We start from the raw sequence: 23301 nt of genomic DNA, 5'->3' as shown, positions 1-23301 counted from the left end.
GCCATTTTTCGCGCGGTCTTTGACTCTTGTTCCTCGTTCTTTACTCCTAAACCGCACAGAAGCGCTTGCTACGCAGGCTACAAAATGTCCAGCCCGCTTAATGGGGTCTCGGTCGGAAAAACCGAGATCTCGCGAACCGAGCCAGCCCCCAATGAACCCATAGAAAACTTACAACAAAGGATTTAGAGGTAGGGCGAGATCTCGGAAACCGGGCCAGCCCGGTCCTGAACCGGGCTCATGTGAAGAGGCCCTAACTCGTGAATTTTTATGACGCAGTAAAATTGAAAAGATGCAATGAAACGGAAGTGCATTTGATTGTGGAGTTTGTACTGAAAGTGCGTTCTGGGCAGATTTAAATCAAGGTAAATCTTACAAATTGTCAATGACTGGACAACTGAAATAGTATACGTTTTAATGCTCGTTGCTTACAACACGTACGCCGTCATCAATAGGTCCAACACTAAATTATTTTGTGAGCATTTATTTTTGCTGACTTATTGAAAGAGCTTAGTGAATTAATAGAGTCGAGATTGTTTGAAATGAGGTGGATTTTTCGTGTATTACGAAGAAAAGCAGGCTGTTCGTCCTATACCCAACCGTTGAGTTTTTGTTATAAGTGAGTTGAATTTAATAAGGAAGTTTGTTAATGTCGTATACCGAGGTAATGTCGGGGATACCTTTTATTAAATTAATGATGGAGAATTACGGAGACGACCGCATTTTGAATTTTAAATAAAAAGAAAAGGAAAGTGAATCTTTAGCTGTGGACAATTTTTTTTTTATTGAGAAGAACGATGTTTGTGACATGGATTTTGAACTAAAGAGCAGGAGTTTGGACAAGGAACAAATAAATCTTTCTGAAGATAATAGATCAATGTATGATATCTTTGTTGTAAGTTGTGAATTACCAGTGGGTGTTGGCGTTGAGGACCGTAAAGAATCAGGTGCGTGGAAATGTGGAAATGTTATAAGGTGTCGATTAATTCTAGACATAGATCTCCAGAGCCTTCAAAAAATTGTCAAAAGTATAAACAGGGTGTTCAAAAATCTTTCAAAACGAGACGTTTATTTAAAAGATATGTTTTAGGTAGCCTAAAGAGGGAAAATTAAAATTGTTTGTTTCAAAATACTGTAAAGGGCTACTCTCAAGTTTTCTTGGATGGAAACCGCAAATATTTTTGGAGTAAAAAGCTACTTTCAAAAGATATTGAAAATAATCCTGGACCATCGTTTGTGAATAGAGAAAACCAGCATATGCACAAACGAAAATTAAACGAGAAAGAATTTGTCTTGAGCGCCGTTGCATTTGAGCCCGCAATACAGCGAGATGATTCCATTTTCCCGCGACTTTTCCCGCTAATTCCAAATATGTATTATGCTGTAATAAATTAACCGCCAATAAGTAACGCAGCATGTTGCTTGTGTTCTTTCTTCCGTTGCTTTGTATAACGTCACCGCAAGAGAGAATGAGGTCTTGGTCACCGTCAACAGATCAAAATGTTCTCTGACTCTTTCTTGACTCTTCCACACGGAAATCGCAGACGCAACATCGAATTGCTTGTGATCGGATTTGTAATCAACCAACTTACCACAGATTGTCATACGCCTAACCGCAAGGAAGGCAAATGGCCGCTAGCCTTTGTACAGACTTCCCGACCCGGGCCCCTTCTCCGATTTTTACTGAGGGGAGGGGGGTCTGTACACAGGCTAATGGCCGCGGGACTTAACGCCTTGGGCAAATGCCTGCTGTGAATTCCTGAACCGGCCATACGTCTCTCGATCTCGTGCCCAGTCTTTAGAGGCATAACATAAAGATATCTTTATGATTCAACTGATTGAGTACAGTGATGCTGCTGTTGAGGTTCCAGCAAATTTTAGTATGGGTGCTGCTTCAAGATATTTCTGCCCTAATTCGGCTATCGCCGCGAACGGTACAACGCACGTATTTCATAATTTATGAGTTCTGTTCCATCTGCTTCAGGGTAGAGTATAAAAGGCAGCTTATTTTTTTTTTAAAACGATGTATCGAGTAATTTAATTCTGTAAACAAGCTTTATTCTCTCGCTTTCAAAGTTCAATAGACCTTTTTCGTTTCGGCAAACATGAATTAAGTGAACAACATGATACATATGCTTGCTATTAAAGAGTCGTCATAGTTATTCAGAAAAACGTATTTTATTTACTCAGGAGCTTTAGTAAAGATGCGTAACTTTAGTACAAACAATAGCGTTAGGGAATTAAATTGGAAGAAGCCAGTTGACAAAATAGTTAGATATTGTTTCGTTGAGTGGAATAACATGAGATGAGTAGAAATATATTACGGCAGTTTGATAATTTTCTTGGAAGTAAATAAATGTCAGGCTATAACCTTAATGCTGCATGAAGCATGATTTAATTGCAGATGCATGTTGGGTAAAGCCGAGGTGACCTCGTAAAATCGTTTGAGCAAATGCTCTAGCAAACAATTAACGATTATTGGACGAGGTTGAGCAAAATATCGTGATTTGTCTGTGGCTAGCAGATCGATTATTTGCCGAAGCCGAAGGCTGAAGTAAATAATTGATCTGCTAGACACTGACAACTCACGATATTTTGCGATAAACGAGTTCAATAATTGTTTTATCATTCGATCACCGAGTTTGTTTCTTTAATGAATATTCTCGGGAAGCGAAGCGATCTGCCAATTTCACGCAAGAGCGATCGTAAGAAGGAGAAAAGCACGGTTTCCTTTACGCATGTGCAGAATATTATTTGCTGCCAAACGCAGTTGGACGGCATTGAGCATGAGCAGACCATTATTTGTAGGCAGTTATTTGCAGGTCACGTGGTGGGCTCTCGGCCAATGAAAAGAAATAAAAATTTGCTTCGAATGATAATTTGCGCTCTTTTACGTACGAATTGTAAAAGGGACAAAGTCCAACATCTTCACGTACTAGGTAAGAACCACGAAAGGGGCAAAGTCCAACACTTTCACGTGCAAACTGTGTGACTGTATATCTCATGCAGACTGGCTTTTCACAGTAATAATAGTAACTTAAACGTATGAAGACCTCTTTAATTCAGTTGAAACCAGAGCCTTAAGTAAAGGCCCTTTTCTTTTAAGAAGCAAGAACTTATAACACTTGTAGAATCAAGTTTCATTAAGTATAGTCGCACGTGACAACCTCGTGAATAGTAATGATGTAACCATCTACAACAACGATGAAAATCGTGACATTTCTTAGCTATTCGGTATAGATCGTTTTCACGGTCACGCAATAAACACGGTACAAGATAAATTGGAAACCGTCCAGTGGAAGAAGCCGCAAAATGAAATGTTACAAAAGACTGATATGTAAACAATTTATCCAAGCCTCAGGTCCATGTGGCCCACAGTTTCTGAGTTATTTGCCGAAACATTTCACGCACCATTGTAGAGCTTTGTATGGTGACGCCATATTTAAGTACAGTATGGCCGACGGAAATCAACAAAAACATCTGGAGTTCACTTTTTCTATAAAAGCTCTTTCTTTTCACTCGTGAGCTAGCATACGTGCGCATAAAACATCTTGTAATACTTAAAATGGTTAAACTGATGAAAATCAAGAGGAGAGCCTTTTTTTTCAACGAGATAGCATTCCTGTTATTTTGTGTCACGCACTGTGAAAACTCGTAATTTCAAATTGCTGTAGTTTCGAAGTGAATATAATACCCCCTATTTATTAATGAATTTGACTATCTTAATGAAGTAAATTAATTTGATTTTGTACATAAACAATAGCTTATCCCTTAAATAAATTGTAAGTTTTCAATGTTTTCAGTTCATCTGGTACTGGTAAATTATTCCAAATTTGAGCCCCTCTGTATTTTAATGAAAAATTTCCGTAATTTGTCCTCCAATAATCAATGAATATATTTGATGCTTATCGAGTATCTGCATTTTTTTATTCAGTGTGAAATAAATTTTAAAATTTTCTGGTAAAACATTCCTAAAGTACGAGTACATAAAGAATGATATCAAATATATATTATATATTTAGCTCATATATATTAAGAAGTTTAAGAGACAGAAATAAAGGTCTAGATTCATCTTGATATTTTGCAAAGGTCATTATTCTTACTACTTTTGTTTCTGTACTGTTAATACCGATTTTAGCCTTGAAGGGTTAGTGCCTCTCCATATAATACAACAATATGTTAAGTATGGATACACCATAGTATTATACATTGTCCTTAACATTTGGAAGATAATAGGGCCATTTATACGAGGAAAAATAAGACGCATCTTAAATAAGACGCGAACTGTACCATTTATACGAGCATGTCTTATCTGATAAGACGCGTCTTAGCTAAGCCGCGTCTTATCTTAGACGAAATGTGCCGTTTATACGGAAAGTTCGCGTCTTATTTAAGACGCGTCTTATTTTTCCTCGTATAAATGGCCCTAATGTCTCGGCTGTAACGGCTACCACGCGTTATTCCCGAATATTGATTCGTTATTGATTTAATTTGTATTGTATTACGTTAAACCGCGAGATGACGTTATTCCTTGTCCATTAGGGACGTGATTATTTAGTTCCGCTCAAACCGCATTTTTGTTAGTTGGCTTGTTTGGGCAAAAGATAAGTCGTATTCGTTGTTAGTACAGTTTGCCCAGTTTATCTTTGAAGTTGTTTGGTCAAGCTCTTACAAGCGGGACTGTTATGTAAGTGTTTAAGTTTCTCTTTTTATACCTAACCTTTGCGATAGACTCCTTTAGCTTGCACCAGTTTTTTTATCGCATGTTTTCCTCAACTATGTTACCACGTGGCATAGGTTGGCTGATGTTACTTAAAATGTTACTCACCTTTCACTTGGTTATTAGTACGTTTTAGAGTTTGTTTTTCAGAATCTTTTCAGTAATTTGTCTCTTTTGTTTTTATATAGTTTTATTTTTTGTTTGTATTTCGACCTTATGGTTCTACGGATCTTTATAGTACATCGAACTGTTTTCGCTTTGTTATTAGATGTATCTTTTTATAATCTCGAATTTTGTACTTGTTAATTCGTTTTCGATTATTTCCTTAAGTCTTGATTCGTTTTACCTTCTTCGGCTTAGACTTAGTGTAACTTGCAACTTTGCAATGGAATGATTGGAATGTAGTTGGTATGTTAGCTTTTTTTGTATTTCATGTTTCAGTTTACGATAAGGACCTGGATCCTATGATCACGTTGAATAAACGATTCAAGACTCCTGTCCGTAAAATATTTCCTCGCGTGATAGTGTGTCGTCGCTTGCGAGCTCAAGGTCGTTGTCGTAAATTGCTTCGCTTGTGTTGGCCGCTACATCGCCTTTGCCATAATTCATATCATTTTCGATATTTTTTGTCGCAACTAGATCAATAAGATCTTTTCAGTAGAGTTCCTCATCCACATTTAGGCCCAGAAATTTGGTGCATTTAACTTGATTAATTATTTCACCATTTATTTGACCAGTAATTTAACGTTTGGTGAGTTGATATTCCTTATAGTGCTTGAACAATTTGTTTATTTTGCACCAGATGTCAGAAGGAAAGAAGGGGACTGAGAAAAGTGAATCTATAGTATGAGGATCGACTCAGCTGTGCGCGGTTTTTCGCGTTTCATTAATGTACAGCAATACCCAATTTCGCACAAAAAATAGTCTAAGTTTAGGATTAAAAGAGTAGATTCTCGGTACCTTTAAACTGAAGCATTCAGAATAGCTCATGCACGTTAAAGGTGCCTATTTATTCTGCTTCGCCCATTTAAAAAGCACGCCCATCAAGTGCTGGTTTCATCGTTTGTGGCCATGAAAAGTGAAAACGAAAACCAATGCAAGTTAGCCTGCGTAGCAAGCAAGGGTTTCATTTTCAGTTGGCTTAAAAGTAGCGGCATAACCTTCCTTGCCCGCGTGTAGTATGCTCTCCTTCTCCACATGAACTGACGTTGGGGCAAAATAGACTACGTGTTCAGCCAAAGGAATTATGTTTGTGTGTGGGGCAAGGAGCTGGGACTACTGTTTTATGCTAGTCCGCTTTCCCTTTCTCTCAGTTTTACCTTTCTAAAGCTGTTTTTATATACACAGTCCGTAGTCCGCGTTTTATACCTAGTTTATGTTTTACGAGGTCTTTTATACCCAATCCGTAGTTTCTAGTCCACATTGGGGGCGGCCATGCATTAAAAGGCATGAAAAGAGAGTTATAGAGACCGATACGAACTCTAGCCTGCAGTGCAGGCGTTTTCTTTAAGCGCGCAATTTGCTCCTGAAAGAGCCATGTTGAAACTTCCCGAAGAGAGGAGGAGATGGAGCGAGTCAATCTTCCACTGTCATAAAATCAAAGATGGCGGCTACAACAATATTACGAACACGAACTAGGTTTCGCCCACCTAAAATACGCCTGCACTGCAGGCTAATACGAACTGATGCCAGTCTGAGTTAGTACCGATAGTAGTCTTTACACTAGGCAGGTTTACCGTTAAGTAAGACTTAATAGCTGCTAAGTTTTACTTAACCAAAGATACGTGAAGGCCTTAGTAAAATCTCAAGTTAATTATCTTTGCATCTCATTAAAGTCGGAAAGTTGAAACGATTCAAGAAAAGTTTCAAGTGACTTGAAAACCATCCTTAAAACCGACTTTGCGAACTTGCGTTTTCTCGAGCTTTGAGAAAGGCGAAGAATGTCAATCAATCTCAACTGCTTACACTGAAGAAAACCGACAAGATCGACTTTCGACGCTACAGCAGACTGAGGTGTAGTGTTCCGCAGCCACCCAAGCTGTATGGACTACCAAAACTACACAAACCCTACTCAGTTACAATGGCATAGTGGAGTTTATGATTAAAATAGCTCAAACAAGGCAAAATAGTTGAAAATGGGGTGTACTGACATGAAGAAATGGCAAACTTCGGCGACTATCGGGGAGATTTCATACTCTAATCTGGAGACCGGGAGATACGGTCCAAGTCTGGAGTCTTCCGGAATTATCCGGGAGAGTTGACATGACAGCACTGGTTAACCTGAAGTAAAAAAGATAGGTTTTGTGTGAAGCTTCTTTTTACTTGAAGAGTTTAAAACTTACCTGTCTTGAAATATTCCTTAGCTTATTTAGGCTCTAGTGTCTGCGGGGAGGCTAAGGTTGTCTCTGATTGGTTTCAATGTTGTTCATAGCAGCACCACAGGTAGCCCAGCTAAAGCTTACACGAAGAGAGAAAACCGTTTACTCAGGGTTACTGCGTTTACAGTACAATCCATTAAAAAACGGCCGATAAATCGGCCCACAGACCACACAGGAGAGACATATCACACATTTCATGTAAGGTAAGCTGTTTTTTATTGAAATTCTTTCATTTTCGTACGTTACAGAAACGATAGGTTTTTTCCCCTTACAAATCCTTATATTTTGAATGTTACGTAACAACGCCGATGCTCGCCGATGCTTGCATTCGAGGTTGGGCTATCTGTGGTGGCACCGGTTCACCGGTTCACGGTTCGCCGGTTCTTCGTTTGGTCGTGACCATGAAAACTGAAAGCCAACGGCTCTTCTTCTGTTTTCAGAACTTCATCACTGTGGCTCAGTGTGAACATTTGTTTCTTATGCCGAACAGTTGTCATCGTTAGATCCTTGCGTTTTGCTCTGTAGCAGTTTCTTCATGGCGCTAGACTTCGTGGCGGGATGCCTTGGAGGTTAGTTCAATGATGAGACTTTAGCTTAAATTAATTTTGCTACCGCGGGGATTTGTGAAAAGAAATTAATTTGTGCGATTGAGGTTAATACTCATTCTGTTTATCAGGACTGTCTGGAATTGTAGTTGGCCATCCTTTCGACACAGTAAAGGTATAAAATGATTTTTAATAGCTGTTAATAGGAGCTCTTCACGGGGCCAACGTTTTCTGTCGACATACGCGGTCGAGATCGATATTTTTCGTTTGAATTGTTTTATTTTCCTGGCTTCACATTTTTAGGTTCGCCTTCAAACTCAAGTAACCAGACGATACTCCGGGACAGTGAATTGTTTTGCTCAGATAATAAAACAAGAAACGGTAAGACGAGACAGAGGATTATTTAAGCTTAATGGCGCGGCTTATTCATAAAATTGTATGCAGCGTTTGTTGTTTACACGCAACAGGGTAGACTTGCTGCAAGTCATAGGAAGTTGACAAATTTACGTAATTTCCTAGTATGTGACAATATGTAACTGTTCTTGTGGTCTCTGTAGTATACTGACGTTTTTCAAGTGGCGTAATTTGCCGGGTGATATGACTGAATATTTTTCTTGGCAAATCATCGAAAGAATTAAGCGAAAAGACACTCGACACTCGATGAAATTTGATTGAAAGGAATAGTTTGTGTATCGTTTGTACTGTGTATTGCCTTCCTTGCTTCTAGAGACTTCTGGCTGTTTTTTTCTATTCAAATCTTGCAAGGCTTTCATTGTGTCCTCTGACTTGCAAATCCAGCATCATTGTTCTCTAACGGGTTGATGAAAGGGCTGGGGCCAATATTGTTTTCGATGCCATCTTGACGAGTGGGCAAACGCGTGAGAAATTACAGTGTTTGTATGAGAATCTAATGTTGAATAATTTCCGTAGAACGGCTGTTCTGAAAAAAAATATCAATTGTGAACTAAAGCTTCACTCCTATGGACTCTACCAAAAAAAATGAGGGCGCTACATGTGCTGGAAGACCTAGAACAACTTCTTTAAATTTTCTATACATTTGTCTGTAATAAAGTCCAAGGAAATGTTACAGATTTTATATGGAAAATCTAAAGCAAGCCACTGGAGAAATTTATCCACAGGCACGCCCCGAAAATTTTTTAGCACAATTCTTTGCTTTGTAGCTTTATTTAACAACTGGTATTTTTTTCAGAACAGCCTTTTTACGGAAATTATTTGACATTAGATTCTCATACAAACACTGTAATTTCTCACACGTTTGCCTACTCGTCAAGATGGCGTCGAAAACCGTGACGAGGTCTGTATATGCAAATATGTAGCATGGAATTGACATCTCAATTCCTAAGTGCATATGATGATAGTGAACGGATAGATGATACGAAATATGTCCCTAGCTCAAAATATGAGCCCCTGGTTAGCTGTATTGGATAAGCGCCAGTCTGTCGAGTGGGAGACCAAGGGTTAAAACCACTCGTGGTCTTTATGAATAACTTAGAAGAATAAGGTGCCTTAGTGGTGAAATCTACAACAGTTGGAATTTCTAGTCTTCTCAGACATGGACAATAAACTGCTAGTTAGTCCTGTTTCACAACTCTTGCTCACTTAGAATATGTTGTTTGTATAGAGCTGGGATGTGTCCCCCAGTGTGTTGGTCTATCTTTGGAAGCATGTGGTCTGCATGGCTGGATTAGCTTGAAGAGGGCTTCTGATTGAATGAGATCATAATGAGATCAGGGGCACCCAATGAAAATATAGATCAAAACCACTTAAATATAGCATTGTTGAACATATTTTAGTATTTAAACGTTAGATATAGGTATATTTTTATGCCCTAAAACTTTTTCATCTGTTTGGATTTCCTAGCTGAAAGTCTGTGATCGAAAAATTAGAGGGATCCAAACTTACATTTTCGAAAATTTCAGCCAGAAAAAAGGCTCCCGAAAATTCTAGGTGACCTTTTCAGGGTAAAAATCCGTTAAAAATGGGCAATTATATCATTTTTGGGGGGTTCGGAAATCCTAGGAGAGGCTGGCAAGCAAGAAATTTAACAACAAATCTTCCGAAAATTCTAGATCTCAAATCGTCTTCCAAACAGAAAAAAAATTGTTGTGGGGTGCCCTGAATGAGATGATAATGTACACACAGTTAACTCTCTGTTAACAGACACCCATATTAGATGGACACCTCTCTTGGTCCCTGCCGTTTTTCAGTCATTTTACTGTAACTACACTCTCTATAAGACAGACTAATATCTAAGCTGGACAACAGACTCTTGAATCCATCAATGGACAATTGGGAAGTGCTTTATGTTCTAAAAAATAGCCCAAAACGGAAATTCAGGTGCTATCTAAACGACCGTAAATTGTAAAATGGTTGATATTTTGTATTCTTGCTCAAAGTGTATACTGCCATGATTTTTGAGCATAAAGCTGTGAACGTTTGTTTGTAATTAGGGTTTGATTGCACAATTAGAAGACAATTCCACTTTTCTGTTACAATGTTCCAGTTTAAGCTGTTTTTTACAAGTTTAACAGACATTATTCATTGCGAATAGGTTCAGCTGTAAAAATTAACAGTGTCACATTACCTCGACTCTTTACAAGCTGGACATCTCTTAAAGACGGACGGTCAGCACTGGTCTTGAGAGTGTCCGCCTTAGAGGGGGTTGACTTTTGACTGTCAGCCTATTTTCTGGGCACTGGAACCCTCTCTCAGGAACTAAGGAACACGAGAATGATCCATACAGAAACTGTGCGTCCATTGTACAATAGTCAAAATAGAAGGATTCATATGGGGAAACCAATGTGATTATAAAAATAAGGAATGGATTCTGAATAAGAAGACCTGCGTATCTCATTTTTACCTATCTTCATGATTGTGCTTCTTGCGCAGTTTGCTGGTCAGTGTTTCACATTTTTGTTGAGTGGATTTAGATTTTACTGTTTTCTTCTCCATTCACCCATTCCCCAGCAGGGCTGTCATTAAGGGCCAGGGATCAGTGATTTCCACCAGCTGTTATGAATATGACTCGTGGCAACTTCGAAGGTCGCAACTTTTAAAGGAAAATAGATTACCAAATGAACCTCCTAGATGTTAAAATTCCCACCTATTGAGTGCATTTACATTGGTAACTTGAAATTTTAGAGACAGCCCTGCCCAAGGTTGGATAGTTAAACAAAGTGACTGTTACTAAGTCGATGCACTGAAGGAAAACAGCTATAACTTGAATTGATAATCTCTGTTATCTTGAAATCCTACAAAAGGGGTGTTGGATTGTAGAATCTGTGACTCACCAAGACACAGAGAAGTTGCAAAAAATCTAGACTTTGCAGCAAAAAGGCTTGTGAAAAAATCACAGTCCAGTCTCATTCCAACCACTCAGATACATCATGGATAAGAATTTTGTGTTTATTTTATCCTCCTGATAGCACAAGGTGCAAATTCACCGAGAGACAATCATTGTCTTGCAGTCTCTTCACCAGTTCTGTGTGAAATGAAAAGCAACCTATAACAGGCACTTTCTCTGTCCCAGTGAAGAGTTAGTTTATTTAACACTTTAGTTTAATAATCGCTGCTTTAGAATCTGCTGGTCCCTTATGACTTATTTTTGCTAGTTGGCAACTAGAAAATGTATGTTTTTGCTGCATGCTCTGATTCTTGGTACCCTGGATTTTCTAGGTTCAGTGCTTGTGGACTCCTTCAAAATTTTGTTTTCTTCTTTAAGCTCATCCCTGAGGGGCATAGTAGTTTTTTTTAGTATTTACCAAATCGTTTAATGGATAAAAATGAAAAATTATGTTCTTTTATAAATGGAAGATTTCAGTGAGAAAGAGCTTTGTTTACTTTTTAATTGCACTTTTTAATGTAAAATATTTGGGTATTTTGTCTGGTGTCTTTTCATGATTTTGTTTCAAATTCAGTAAGAAAATATTTTCCAGCCACTATAACAAGACAAATTGTGTTGCTTTCTTGGTATTTTTGGATATGAGCTGCATCCTTCATCACTCAAAATTAATTTTTTGGATAACTAGCCCTTTGGGTTAGTGGGCATAAATTTGACTAACCAAATTAGAAAGATTGTTACCTATGGATGGATTGGTTTCAAACAGTGTTTGTTTAGACTCATCAATCTGTAACCAGGTGAATGCCTTTTTTCATTCTTCACGGAAAATTCCTTCTTCTTGTTTTCACTTTTCTTTGTACCACTTTTGAAGAGCCTTCCATAGCGTTGTAAACTGTACTTGTTCTTTGCTGTTTTTCACAATCTTACATTTCCTCTTCACAACTTTAGTGCAGCCACCTCGTTCTGCAAAAGCTTTCCAGGGATCTCTGCATCTAATGTGTATAATAAATAGGTTGAACAAACGAGCCACTTCCAAAAGAAAAAAAAAACGCAGAAATTATGCAAATGTTTGGACAATCATTGAACCAATCGAAATCACTACATCGTTTTCTGGTCGTGACGCCACTGCATGGCATTAACAGCTGGTCGATTCAGACGTTAGTGAGGGAGTGAAAACGACTAGAAGTAATCTTCTGAAATTCATGCTACGGCTTTAAATGATTAATTTATCTGTTTCTCCCATGACAGGTATCTGGTCTGTACAAAGGCATGTTATCTCCAATGGCAGGGGTAGGCCTCATAAATGCCATCATATTTGGTGTGCAAGGTAATGTTTTGCGGTTTCTGGAGCCAGGGCTCTCAAGCCAGTGTATTGCTGGTGGAATTGCAGGTGCTGTTCAATCAATCGTCTGTTGTCCAATGGAGCTGGCAAAAACCCGTGTACAAGTTCAGAACATGGCAGGAAAAACTGGGCAGAGATACCATGGCTCATTCGATTGCTTACAAAAAATTTACAAACAAGGTGGAATTAAAGGCTGCTACAGGGGTATGGCTTTGACTCTTATAAGAGAGACTCCTTCCTTTGCTATTTATTTTGCAACCTTTGAATTGTATTGCGCTGCATTGGTACCCAGAGGTCAAGACATGGATTGTATCGGACCTCTTGGACTGTTATTTGCTGGAGGAATGGCCGGCATCTCTTCTTGGTTTTTCACTTATCCAATAGATGTTATAAAATCAAGATTCCAGGCAGATGGTGATGGAAGAGATCGCAGATACCAAAGTATACTGGATTGTGTTAGAAAGACATACCGAAGTGGTGGTTTACATGCCTTTTCACAGGGACTTACTGCCACAATCCTTCGGGCATTTCCAACTAATGCAGCCACATTTGCAACAGTTACAATAACTCTTAGATTTGCAAGAAGCTATGACAAACAGCTTGAACTTGCTTAATTATTTTTCTAATTACATACAGAGGGATTTAACATTGGTATGTGACGTTTGAGGGAATGAAGTTTAAGGGGGTTCATTCTGCAAATTTTTTTTAGTGCAACAAGGAATGTTCTCCCTGTTTTTCAGTCCAACATGTGTAAACAGGCCTTGTTGAAAGCCCTCTTGCTCCTATTTCTGGTTATAATTTGCTTAAGACAAGGCGTTTTAAAGCATGGCGAGAACATAATACTGAGAAATATTTTTGAAGAATTCAATTTTGTATTGTGCAGCCTTTAAAAAAAGGACAAGACAACTTGTTTTACTAACAAGCCAGCTACATATTATAGTAATGGATAAAGGCTAAAGATGCATAGAAAATATTTTTTATTGACTACTAGCTGTAACATATTATTGTACAGCATCTTCTAATCAAGATGTGATTATCACTTATTGTTAGCAAATTGAACTGTTAAAATCCTCATATTAACAACCTTTATTTGATTACCACAACTCGATGTTTCTTGCAGGTTCATAAAAGTAAGTTGTCGCTAAAAGATTTAAAAGCAGTCATTTTGAGTGTAGCTCTTCATTGGTGTGAGGTCTCTAAGTTAATGTGAAGGGTTTCCAACAAAATGTTGCTTTTGATTCTCTTTTTAGTGGACATTAAATGTAATAAAACAACGGAATTTTGACATTTTTAATATTTCAAATAAGTTAATTAGTGGAAGTAGATGAGATGTTTCATGTTTGACATAAGACTGGCAGACAGCTGGTTCTGAATAACCTAGTCATATTCCAGCAATTAGTCAGCTCTCTCTAAGTGGACACTTCTATAACATCAGGCTACATTTTACAGACAGTCATCAAACAATGGCCCCCCAGAATTTTCTCATGTCCAGCTTTTAATTCATCCATGATTTTACCATTTTTAAGATGAACTAAAATCCTCTGGAACAATTAATGTCACATAACTTCCTTACAACTTCATGTACTTTGCTTGATGTTGGACTGCATCAGTTTTTGTCTTGTATGACCAAAATGATGAGTTCTTCAGAGATTTGTGCTTACATAAAAAATGAATTATCTTTTGCCCTAAAACTGACCCATAGAGGTGGTTCTTTCATCTCTTCTTTCTCACATTTTTAGGACTTCTCATACACCTCTGTAAACCTGTCCCATGCTGGTGATGTACATCTTTGAGAAAGTTGACTGTACTTCTGATATTTTATGTAAAAGGAATTTAAATTGTGGGCTCAACTTAAATTAAGCCCACCACACATTATGCTACATTGTGGATTATACCATTCCCCCCCCCCCCCCCCCCCCTTTTATTGAGAGGACGGAACCGCTATTAAAGTGATATACATAATTTTTTTATACCAAATTTATGTGGTGTAACATTAAGAATTTCTCAATATTCTTGGGTAAAATATTATTTTATTTATAGTTTAGTGCACAAGGCAAGTTTAGTCATTTAAGAGGTTGAGGGGCCCCTTTGCACTAAAGTAAAATATTTTGTTTGTCTCTACATAAATAGTGAAAGATTTTTGGGAAACAACATCTCAGCCTCCTGTTAAAGCATTATTGTTTTTGGTGACAAGAGATGATATAGAATAATATTATATGTCTGTTGTAGTTAATTTTTTATCTCAGGTAATTTTTGTTTTTCTTTTGTTTTTGGGTATGATAATGTATGCTAACGAAGTTGAAACAAAGGAAAAATAAAGATTACCTGAGATAAAAACTTAACTACAACATGTCCATTCACCATTTTCACATAGACCTTCCCCCACATATTTTGCGTAACCATTTTTTCCAATTTCTCCTGAGTATTACAGTCGTCCCAAGGAAATCGAAGGCAATGGTTATGCCAAATTTTGAGGGTAAACAAGGTACATTATATATGGTGTATGTGAAAATGGTGGATATTGTTTATTCCTTTCTGAACACCAAGTGCTAGCATCCAAAACTCTGCCTTATAACATGCCTTAGTGGCACTTAAAAAATGATAGATTAGTGGTTGTAATGTTTTTTATTGTTTTTGGCATTTGATCCCGAGATTGAAAATTAAGTAGAATTTCAAAGTGGTGTTTGCACTTTTTAAGCACAATTTTTTCACCAGAAAAATAAGCCATTTCTGAGTTCCCCCAGGCCTCTGTTTCAAAACGAGGGTAGCCTTTGATATGGAAATCATTTTTCACTCTCATGTAAATAAAACTCATTTTCACAAGAAAGGTTGTGCACCTAGCCTCATTTTGAAAGTGAGTGTTTTTGGAACTCGGAAGTGGTCTATTGCTTTAAGTGCAGATGGGCCCTTAGTCTAGTGTAAAATAATATTTTTGAATATTTTAAAAAGTTGTAATAGGGTAACTTTATTTATTTCTCCTGTAATAAAACTTGCCTGAGACCATTTTTGTGTACAAAAAGAGGTAAATTTATTATACTTTGATATTTAGACAGTATGTAAATGATGAAGGGTTTGTCTTATTTGCTATTTGCACATCCCCCTTAATACACCTTGTTTACTGCCCCCCGCCCCCCCGCCAAGTTGTTAAAAAGGTGGATAATGCTATCATCTGGATAAATCTCTATTCAGTGGATAACATAATTGGTTTCCCCAGTACTTACTGCTGGATAGTGATTTATGCGATGGTTAGCGCTATCCAGCATTTGAACAACTGGGTCCACGGTATTACAGTAGTCTCAAGAGAGACTGAAGACAGTGTTTGTTTATGCAAAGTTTTAGGAGACAAACAAGGTGGTGACTTTTTCAAGATTGGACCGCCGCCCGGTTAGCTCAGTTGGGAGAGCGCCGGTCTGCTGAGCGGGAGGCCGTAGGTTCAAACCCCGGCCGGACCAACACTCAGGGTCTTTAAATAACTGAGGAGAAAGTGCTGCCTTTGTAATTACATCTGCAAATGGTTAGACTTTCTAGTCTTCTCGGATAAGGACGATAAAACGTAGGCCCCGTCTCACAAGCCCTTGCACATGTAATAAATCTGTGGGACGTTAAAGAACCCACACACTCTTCGTAAAGAGTAGAGCACGTAGTGCCCGGTGTAGTGGTCTATCTCACTTTCACACTCATGTATGGGGGCATCATCACTTATTCCTTCAGTACTTGTAAACTGCACCCTAAGCAGTCTGACAAAGTTCCCCAACCAGTGTTGTAAATTATCCCTGAAAAGCCCTGAGGGGAGTGGATAATAAGATATTTACAATTTACAATTTACAATTACTACTGGGAATTCTTGGTGTGTGTGTGTGTGCCTCCCGGTTTTCCAAATCCTGACCCTATTTCAGACCAAAAAATGCCATTTTTCACACCCGTTTTCAGATCTGGCCTCTGAGAAATTATGTCATCATTACCAGTGTGATTACTTCGATTAGAACGCGGACAAAAAGATTTCTTAAAATCCATTTCGAATTCGCACATTTCTCTTTCCTTCTTATTGATTTCAGTGGAATTGAAACGATAAACACGTTCACACACTTTCCCGTAGCTTCCACGAAAACTATGAAGTTTAAAATCCCAGCAAACCAAGCTTTAGTCTAATCAATGTCAACTATGAATTAAGTCTTCTTTTTGTCAAGTTATCCCAGCCAAGATCGAGTGCCTCGGTAGCAGATAGTGCCTTTGCAAAATATCGAGCAAGATTGTGACAGCTAAATTTTGTTTTACTCGTCTTTTCTATCAGATTCATAGTACATAGTATTAGTTTTGTCTCCCATCAGACACCCGCATTAGGTCTCAATACGTTCAAGTTATGGCATTATTATTACTGTGTACCGCAAGTCTGCATGATGAGATGTGTTTTTCTTGGGGTGTAGCTACCAGTACGCAACAGTACGCACGTTTTAAGAAGTCGAGGGTGAAAAAATGGAATAATATGAAACAAAATCAATAAAATCAAAACGCGAATAATAAAAAAGCAAACGTTTTTAAAAAGCACATTACTTTTTCCTCAAATGATTCAATTCTGCTCGTTCCTTTTCTATAAATATGTATTTTTTTTCTGAAACAGCAGACTATTTTTTTTACAATCGAATGTGGGTTGTCAGAGAAGCGATGGGATTCATTGGTGGACTGAATCTTGAATGATATATTTAGAAAATTGTGCGTACCTCTAGAAACGCTGGCTTTGCCCTTGTTGTCAGCATGCACTTGCACGTAAAGCGTGATGAAGATCAGTGTAGTACCGCGCACCGATGCCAGCCGCGTAGTTGTAGACAACCAGATGAGAAAAAGATAAATGCAGATGGAATGGTGATAAACAACCACAATCAATGCTCGGAAATTCGGCAGGGGAATTTTTTGGGGTGAATTTTTTGTCCAGGAAGTTTTTATGAGTTCGTTGGAAGCCCACATGCTAAACGGAATGTTTTAAACCACTTGATTTTCCAATCGGAATTTCCAGTTTTCCCTTGTAAAGGGTCGGGTACCCCAGATCTTTGGACCTCATCTTTCTCTTCTGTAATGTCCTGTGTTTTTATATGCCAGGTGCAGATACATATGTTTGGACCTAGTAAATGGTGTTTGGATAAAAATAAAAATATATATATATTTTTACAGAAGTTTTGTAAATTTCCCTGTTTTTTACTCGGGAGCAGGATCCATTTCTTTTCGTTAGTCAGATGGGTTTAATTTTTCCCGCGTATTTTTGTGCTTGCGAAATGTGTAGTACTTTTCGATTGGCCGTCGAGCACGTCTGTACTCGATGCTGATTGGTTCGATTAGTACCATTACCACGTGGTCTGTTGGTTTTCGAAGTGAGGTTGATATTTCAGTTGACAGAGAGCACCCCCCACGAAGGTAGCTTCGGACGCCAACATGGCCGACTTAACTGGTGTGGCAGAAGTCGAAGTTGAGGTGGAAACTATGGTTGAACCTCACCAAGAAGTTCAGATTGAGACACAGCCGATGATAGCCCTTCAGCCTCTGACCGAGCCTGAGAACGAAGAAATCGTAGTTCAAACAACGGAAGAAGTTATCGAGGAGTCAAAACACGCCATCGTTGAAGAAGTGTCTATTTCTACGACGCCTTCAGGCAAACAGAGAAAAAGCAGAGGAACAAGGACTAAAGGTCTGGGCAGATCGGGAAAGGGTCATGTTAACTCTACTACATCGAGTGCGTCAAACGCCTCGAACAGTGAGAGAGGGGGTGGTAATGGAGAAAGTGAACGCTCAGGTACGCGCAAATGGGAACAAAAGCAAGTACAAATAAAGACTCTTGAAGGCGAATTCGCCGTCACAATGTGGGCGTCGGGTACGTTCTGTAAAATGGGCGCCCTTACTTTTCAGATTAAGTTGGTTTTAAGCTTAAATGCTGTTGCGAGGCGAGGAAATCTTATGTTTTTTAATTTGTGTTTCTTCCCTGTACGTGCTATGGTGACGCTGTAGAAGAGAAAAAAGCTCAACAGGAGGAATTGAATCAGTCTCCCGACTTTACGGAGTACATGACAGGGAAGAAGATACCTCCTGGAGGCCTTCCTGGAATTGATTTAAGTGATCCAAAGCAGTTAGCAGAGTTTGCAAGGTAAGGTGACTTTTCGTCCAGTTTGGCAGCCATATTGAAATCCCATGACAAACAGCAGCCTTTGTTCAAAACCAAAATGGCGGACTTCATCATGGCGGCCGCTCGTTCGATGCAAAGTGAAAATTTCGAATCCTTCATGTCAGCCTCATTGTACGATTTGTATGAACGAGTAAATCAATGAAACTCATGTTAAAGAATTTTTCTGTGTGTATTAGTCACCTCTTTTTGCGTTCAACATTTAAAATAGAATATCGAGGTTTTTGACAAACAAAGGGATTTGCCTTCCGCCACGAAATTATTATTGAGAATCAAGTTGCTTGAATAGTGCTTTAATTTTCACCGCAAGTTCTTGTAACAGACTATGATTTTTTCCATCAAATGCATTTGAATTGCCTGTCTGGCATTATTTTTGGTTGTTACTCAGAAAGAAGTCTCTAATTTTGATTTTTTCCCTGAAAGAGTCCAAAAAATCATACTGCAAACATTACCTCACTAATGCAAAGTGTAGCACAAATGAAAGAGTGATGAAAATATGAAAATTCGTTTGAGTTGACGGTTTTAGATTGGATGTATTTATTAATGTACAATCCCTATAACATGACACATTTGTACTTAGTTATCTAACTGTCCTCATCTATTTTCCATTACATTTTAAATTTCTCTGAGATGCACTTTTTCAGTTTATTAAATTTCTGTAAATGAATTTTGATCAGAGAAGGACCTTATCAGAATATTAAATGTAATGTGTGAATTTTTCAGGTTTTATTTTCAAGTCTTAACTATTACAGCCTTTTTGTGCTGTCGTAAATCCTTGAATTTTGCTTCTAATTAACATGGGCTGTGCCCACCCTTTGTAAACACCTATGAATGACCCACACGTGTTGATCAAGCACATTATCTATTTGATCCTTTGCTAAGGGAAAAGAGCTAAAAAAGAGCAGTCTAATATTTAGACTTTATTATTGCTTTTATAGTCAAGATGTCATTGATTTATGCTTTAAGAGTAATAAAGAAAAAGTAAAGAAAAACGACGAAAGAAAACTGATTCTTGTTTCTTCGAAGTTCTCCCAAAAGGCCAGAGAAGCAAATTTGTTAAAAAGATCTGTATTGAGCAATTGACTCTTTATTATGCAAACATAACAATATGTAAAATAAAGGTGTAAATTTCGTATAACAAGCACTGTGAAAAATGTAGAGCCTTCTACTAGGTACCTTTACTGGAAGAAAAAAATTCTAAATTCTGTGAATAACCAATGGAAGCGCTTAGATGAATTAGAGAATTTTAGACAAATCATCACCAGTCTACATGTAACCAGCCAAACAACAATTATGGTTAACTGTAAGTTCTTGTCGTTGTGAGATTTTACAAAATATATTTTATACTCTCTGTCTTTTAGAATGAGGCCCAAGAAAATGAAGGAAGAGGAAGGAGCCAGAACGATAGCATGTCCACATAAAGTAGGTTCTATCTTTATGTTCATGAAATTTAATCGATGGTGTTCTACTATGCGGTCTCTGAAGACTCAGCTGGGCTACATGAAACAAGAAAATGGCTGTTAATTCTTTAGGAGAAAATACTCTGCACTACTCTGCCCACCCTGACATTGTTTCTTGTAGTTTTGCCACTTGTTCACAATAAATTATTTTATTTTGTCTCTTCACTGAGTTGGATTGCCACTGTTAACTCTTTAGTGAACTAGCATCACCTTTAGTTGGGGATCCATTACTCTCAGGTGCTTATTCCTGCTGAAATAAAGTTACAGGTGTAAGGTCCAGCTTGTGTTTAGCTAAACATCTTACCTTGCCAGAGAGTATAAGATCTTGTTATAACCACTTGCAGTTGAAACGTCTCACTTACAATGTATATATGTACCAGTTTTTTCATATTCAGAACCAAGAGCTCAAACTGAGGACACAATAGCTGTTTTATTCATTGTCTCTCTGGTGTGGTTGCGTTGAAAAGGATTTATTGAAGAGGCAAAACCACAGTTAAATGGATGGGTAAATGTGTAGTGTAAGGTTCCGTAAACTCTTTTGTAGCAATGAGCATATTTGTCTGTTGTTTTATTCTTAGGGTTGTACAAAGATGTTTAGAGATAATTCTGCAATGCGAAAACACTTACATACTCATGGGCCACGAGTTCACGTCTGTGCAGAATGTGGCAAGGTACATATCCTCATCTCCAGTGGTGTATTTAACATGATTTTGACTTTTTGAACATATTTAGGATGATCAGGCAGTGAATTAAATAGCTGGGGATTTCTTTTGGTTTTATTTTGCTGCTATTTTCCTACAAAAGTAGCTGTGGGGTCACAATCCTAAAAGCTGGGGGAAGTCCCCAGCTGCCAGCCCTTAATGACAGCCTTGATGATAATATATATATTATTATTGTTTTCCACACTTGTATTGTCATTTTCTAAATTTGGTTTTGTTTTTCATGGGCTAATCGTGTAGGCTTTTGTGGAAAGTTCGAAGCTCAAAAGACACCAGCTTGTTCATACTGGAGAAAAACCTTTCCAGGTAAGTTTTGCCCCATTATCAAATCAATGAGTTTATTGTATTTTAAATACTGGTTTGTGCAAAGTTTGGATAAAAAACAGTCCTGTCAAATATGCTGGCAGCTGGCAATTTTGCCACTTTCAGTGGCATATATGGCGTAGATTTATTAATATTGAATAATGACCACACAAATTTAGGTCTTTGCTGCCTATTTCTGTTGTTATCTGACCTACTATTATAGAGCATTTTGAATGACCTGAAAGTACAGATGGTAAATGATATCATGTTTAATTTTGTAATTGTTGACTTAGATTGTTGTTGTTTTGCCCCTACAGTGCACATTTGAAGGCTGTGGAAAAAGATTTTCTCTGGATTTTAACCTTCGAACCCATGTTCGCATTCACACAGGTGACCGCCCATATGTCTGCCCTTTTGACTCCTGTAATAAAAGGTTTGCGCAGTCAACAAACCTCAAGTCACACATCTTGACACACGCAAAAGGAGGAAAATAGAATTCACCGTTCAAGGACATTGACAATTTGTGTACAGATTTTCAGGAATGAAACCTTTTTAGACTTATTTACAAAACAAAGTCTTTGGTTCTGTAAGACAGCTAGGACCTCTTAGATAATACGTTGTACATTTTACACTCATATGACCAGATGCTATTTACTTACACAATCCAGCATAGCAAAACGTCCACCATACATTCAACTTTCCATTGCTGGAGACTCTCCCTCTAGAGATTGGAATTTGAAGTGGAACAGACACTAACCACAAGGAGATGTCCTTAGAAGTGGACTTTTCAAGGCTGTCATGTTAGATTTTAAGCTAGTCAGCCCCAGGGAAAGGGCTTTAATTTATCATCGTATCAGCAGAAAAACAAACCATTCCTTTTGTCAGGGATATTGTTTGTTTCACTCTGCAGACTCAAATTATTGGATTTGCATCTTAGGAACATACTTTTTAAGCCCATGTTGTCACACAAGGTTGACTCATTCTTTTGACAGAAAGTGTGATTGCGAAAACAGGAAGAGCTTAATTTTTATTCCAGGCGCGTAATGGTACCTTATGATTCTAATATTTATAGGATCCTGTCGAAAAAAAGGCTATGTCTTGCACTGAGAGTGTTTTTAGCCTTGTTGACTTCAAAGGTTTAGACTGAGAAAATTCAACTTCATTTATTGAACGGATGTGATAATATACAGTGATGTAATCTATCTTATAATGTACCAAATGTTCAAGTACTGTTATTGTCAAACTTATTGATAACTATAAAGTTAAAGCTATTTTATCTTGATTCTGAGAGTGACCTCGGTTATGGTAGTCAAACTGCAAGGAATTTCAAAAACTGTCTTAGATCCCAGTCAGTGTCTTCACACATTGTTACTTTCAGCGCATTTATACTTAGCAAAACTTGACAATGAAATGCACATTCGTGATATTTAAACTCAAATTATAAAGTGGTGTTTGCCTTCTGGGGAAGAAAGGCATGACAAAGCCCAAAGAATGTCTGTGTAGGATGCTGTATAGCAGGTGTTGATCCAGGAAAAAAATGTGACTGTTTCCGACTAATATGGACACCAGGTGCACACTTCTAGCAGAATCCAGGGACATGCAGCAACCCCAAAATATAAATTTGAACTCCTGAAAAGTTATTTTCCTTCCACTGGATCTTCACCTCTGCTTTAGGCCATAAATTGCAGCATAAGGGCAGTTGCTTACTTGTTGTCTTAAAGTCGACATAGAATTTCTTCTTGATGTAACATGGATTTGATGAAGGGCTACATTTAGGGAAAAAAGCTGAAATGAATATGATTTTGCTAAGTGCCTGGTTCCAGTAATATTGTATTGCTTTGTGAAAGTATAGAACTCCTTTACTATAAAAACCTGTTTTCCATTGATTGTGATAGGAGAGCCTTTCTTTACTGAAACTCGCTGGGTGTGTGGTCACCATGCCATGCAAAATACAACTTAGTGGCTGACCTGTTAATGTCAAAATATAATTCTGTACATCTCTTGATTGTTGATTTTGTAGATACAAATGTTTTAAGTTCTCTTGTGTGTAAATATGTGTTTGCTTATTTTGTCAGCTTCTTCATTACTAGTGTAAAGTGAAGGGATTGGTGGATTAAGTAACTGAAGGGTCGAAGTTTTGAAATTTAGGACAAGCATGCAATATTATTATTGTATACCAAATTAATAAAGTAACAATGTGGACTGTTCAGTCAGGAAAATGTTTTTATTTTCCTTTCCAATATCATCATGCAGGGCTTACGAGTGACTAAGAAAAAAGCCATTGTTAAAAAAAAAGGAAAAACAGATGGT

At 37.9% G+C, this 23301-nt stretch overlaps 2 protein-coding genes across 4 annotated transcripts; both read left to right on the top strand.

The window, feature by feature from the left end:
* The first annotated feature begins 7416 nt into the window (after positions 1 to 7416).
* On the top strand, positions 7417 to 15346 carry LOC140942919 (mitochondrial basic amino acids transporter-like). Its single transcript, XM_073391940.1, has 4 exons — positions 7417 to 7664; positions 7772 to 7815; positions 7944 to 8021; positions 12250 to 15346. Exons 1-4 carry the CDS (start codon positions 7631 to 7633, stop codon positions 12955 to 12957), a joined length of 864 nt encoding a protein of 287 aa, XP_073248041.1. The 5' UTR covers positions 7417 to 7630; the 3' UTR covers positions 12958 to 15346.
* A 2380-nt stretch (positions 15347 to 17726) lies between these two features.
* On the top strand, positions 17727 to 23200 carry LOC140942734 (uncharacterized). Of its 3 annotated transcripts, none has more exons than XM_073391710.1 (6): positions 17727 to 18203; positions 18338 to 18473; positions 19871 to 19931; positions 20548 to 20640; positions 20929 to 20994; positions 21309 to 23200. In XM_073391710.1, exons 1-6 carry the CDS (start codon positions 17768 to 17770, stop codon positions 21483 to 21485), a joined length of 969 nt encoding a protein of 322 aa, XP_073247811.1. In that variant the 5' UTR covers positions 17727 to 17767; the 3' UTR covers positions 21486 to 23200. The 3 variants fall into 3 exon arrangements, with proteins under 3 accessions (XP_073247811.1, XP_073247813.1, XP_073247812.1); XM_073391712.1 differs by having other exon boundaries at positions 17728 to 18020; XM_073391711.1 differs by having other exon boundaries at positions 17728 to 18125.
* Positions 23201 to 23301: the final 101 nt, after the last annotated feature.

Source organism: Porites lutea, chromosome 7, assembly GCF_958299795.1.
Source record: "Porites lutea chromosome 7, jaPorLute2.1, whole genome shotgun sequence".
Taxonomy (NCBI): domain Eukaryota; kingdom Metazoa; phylum Cnidaria; class Anthozoa; order Scleractinia; family Poritidae; genus Porites; species Porites lutea.
This window is presented reverse-complemented; position numbering and strand designations above follow the sequence as displayed.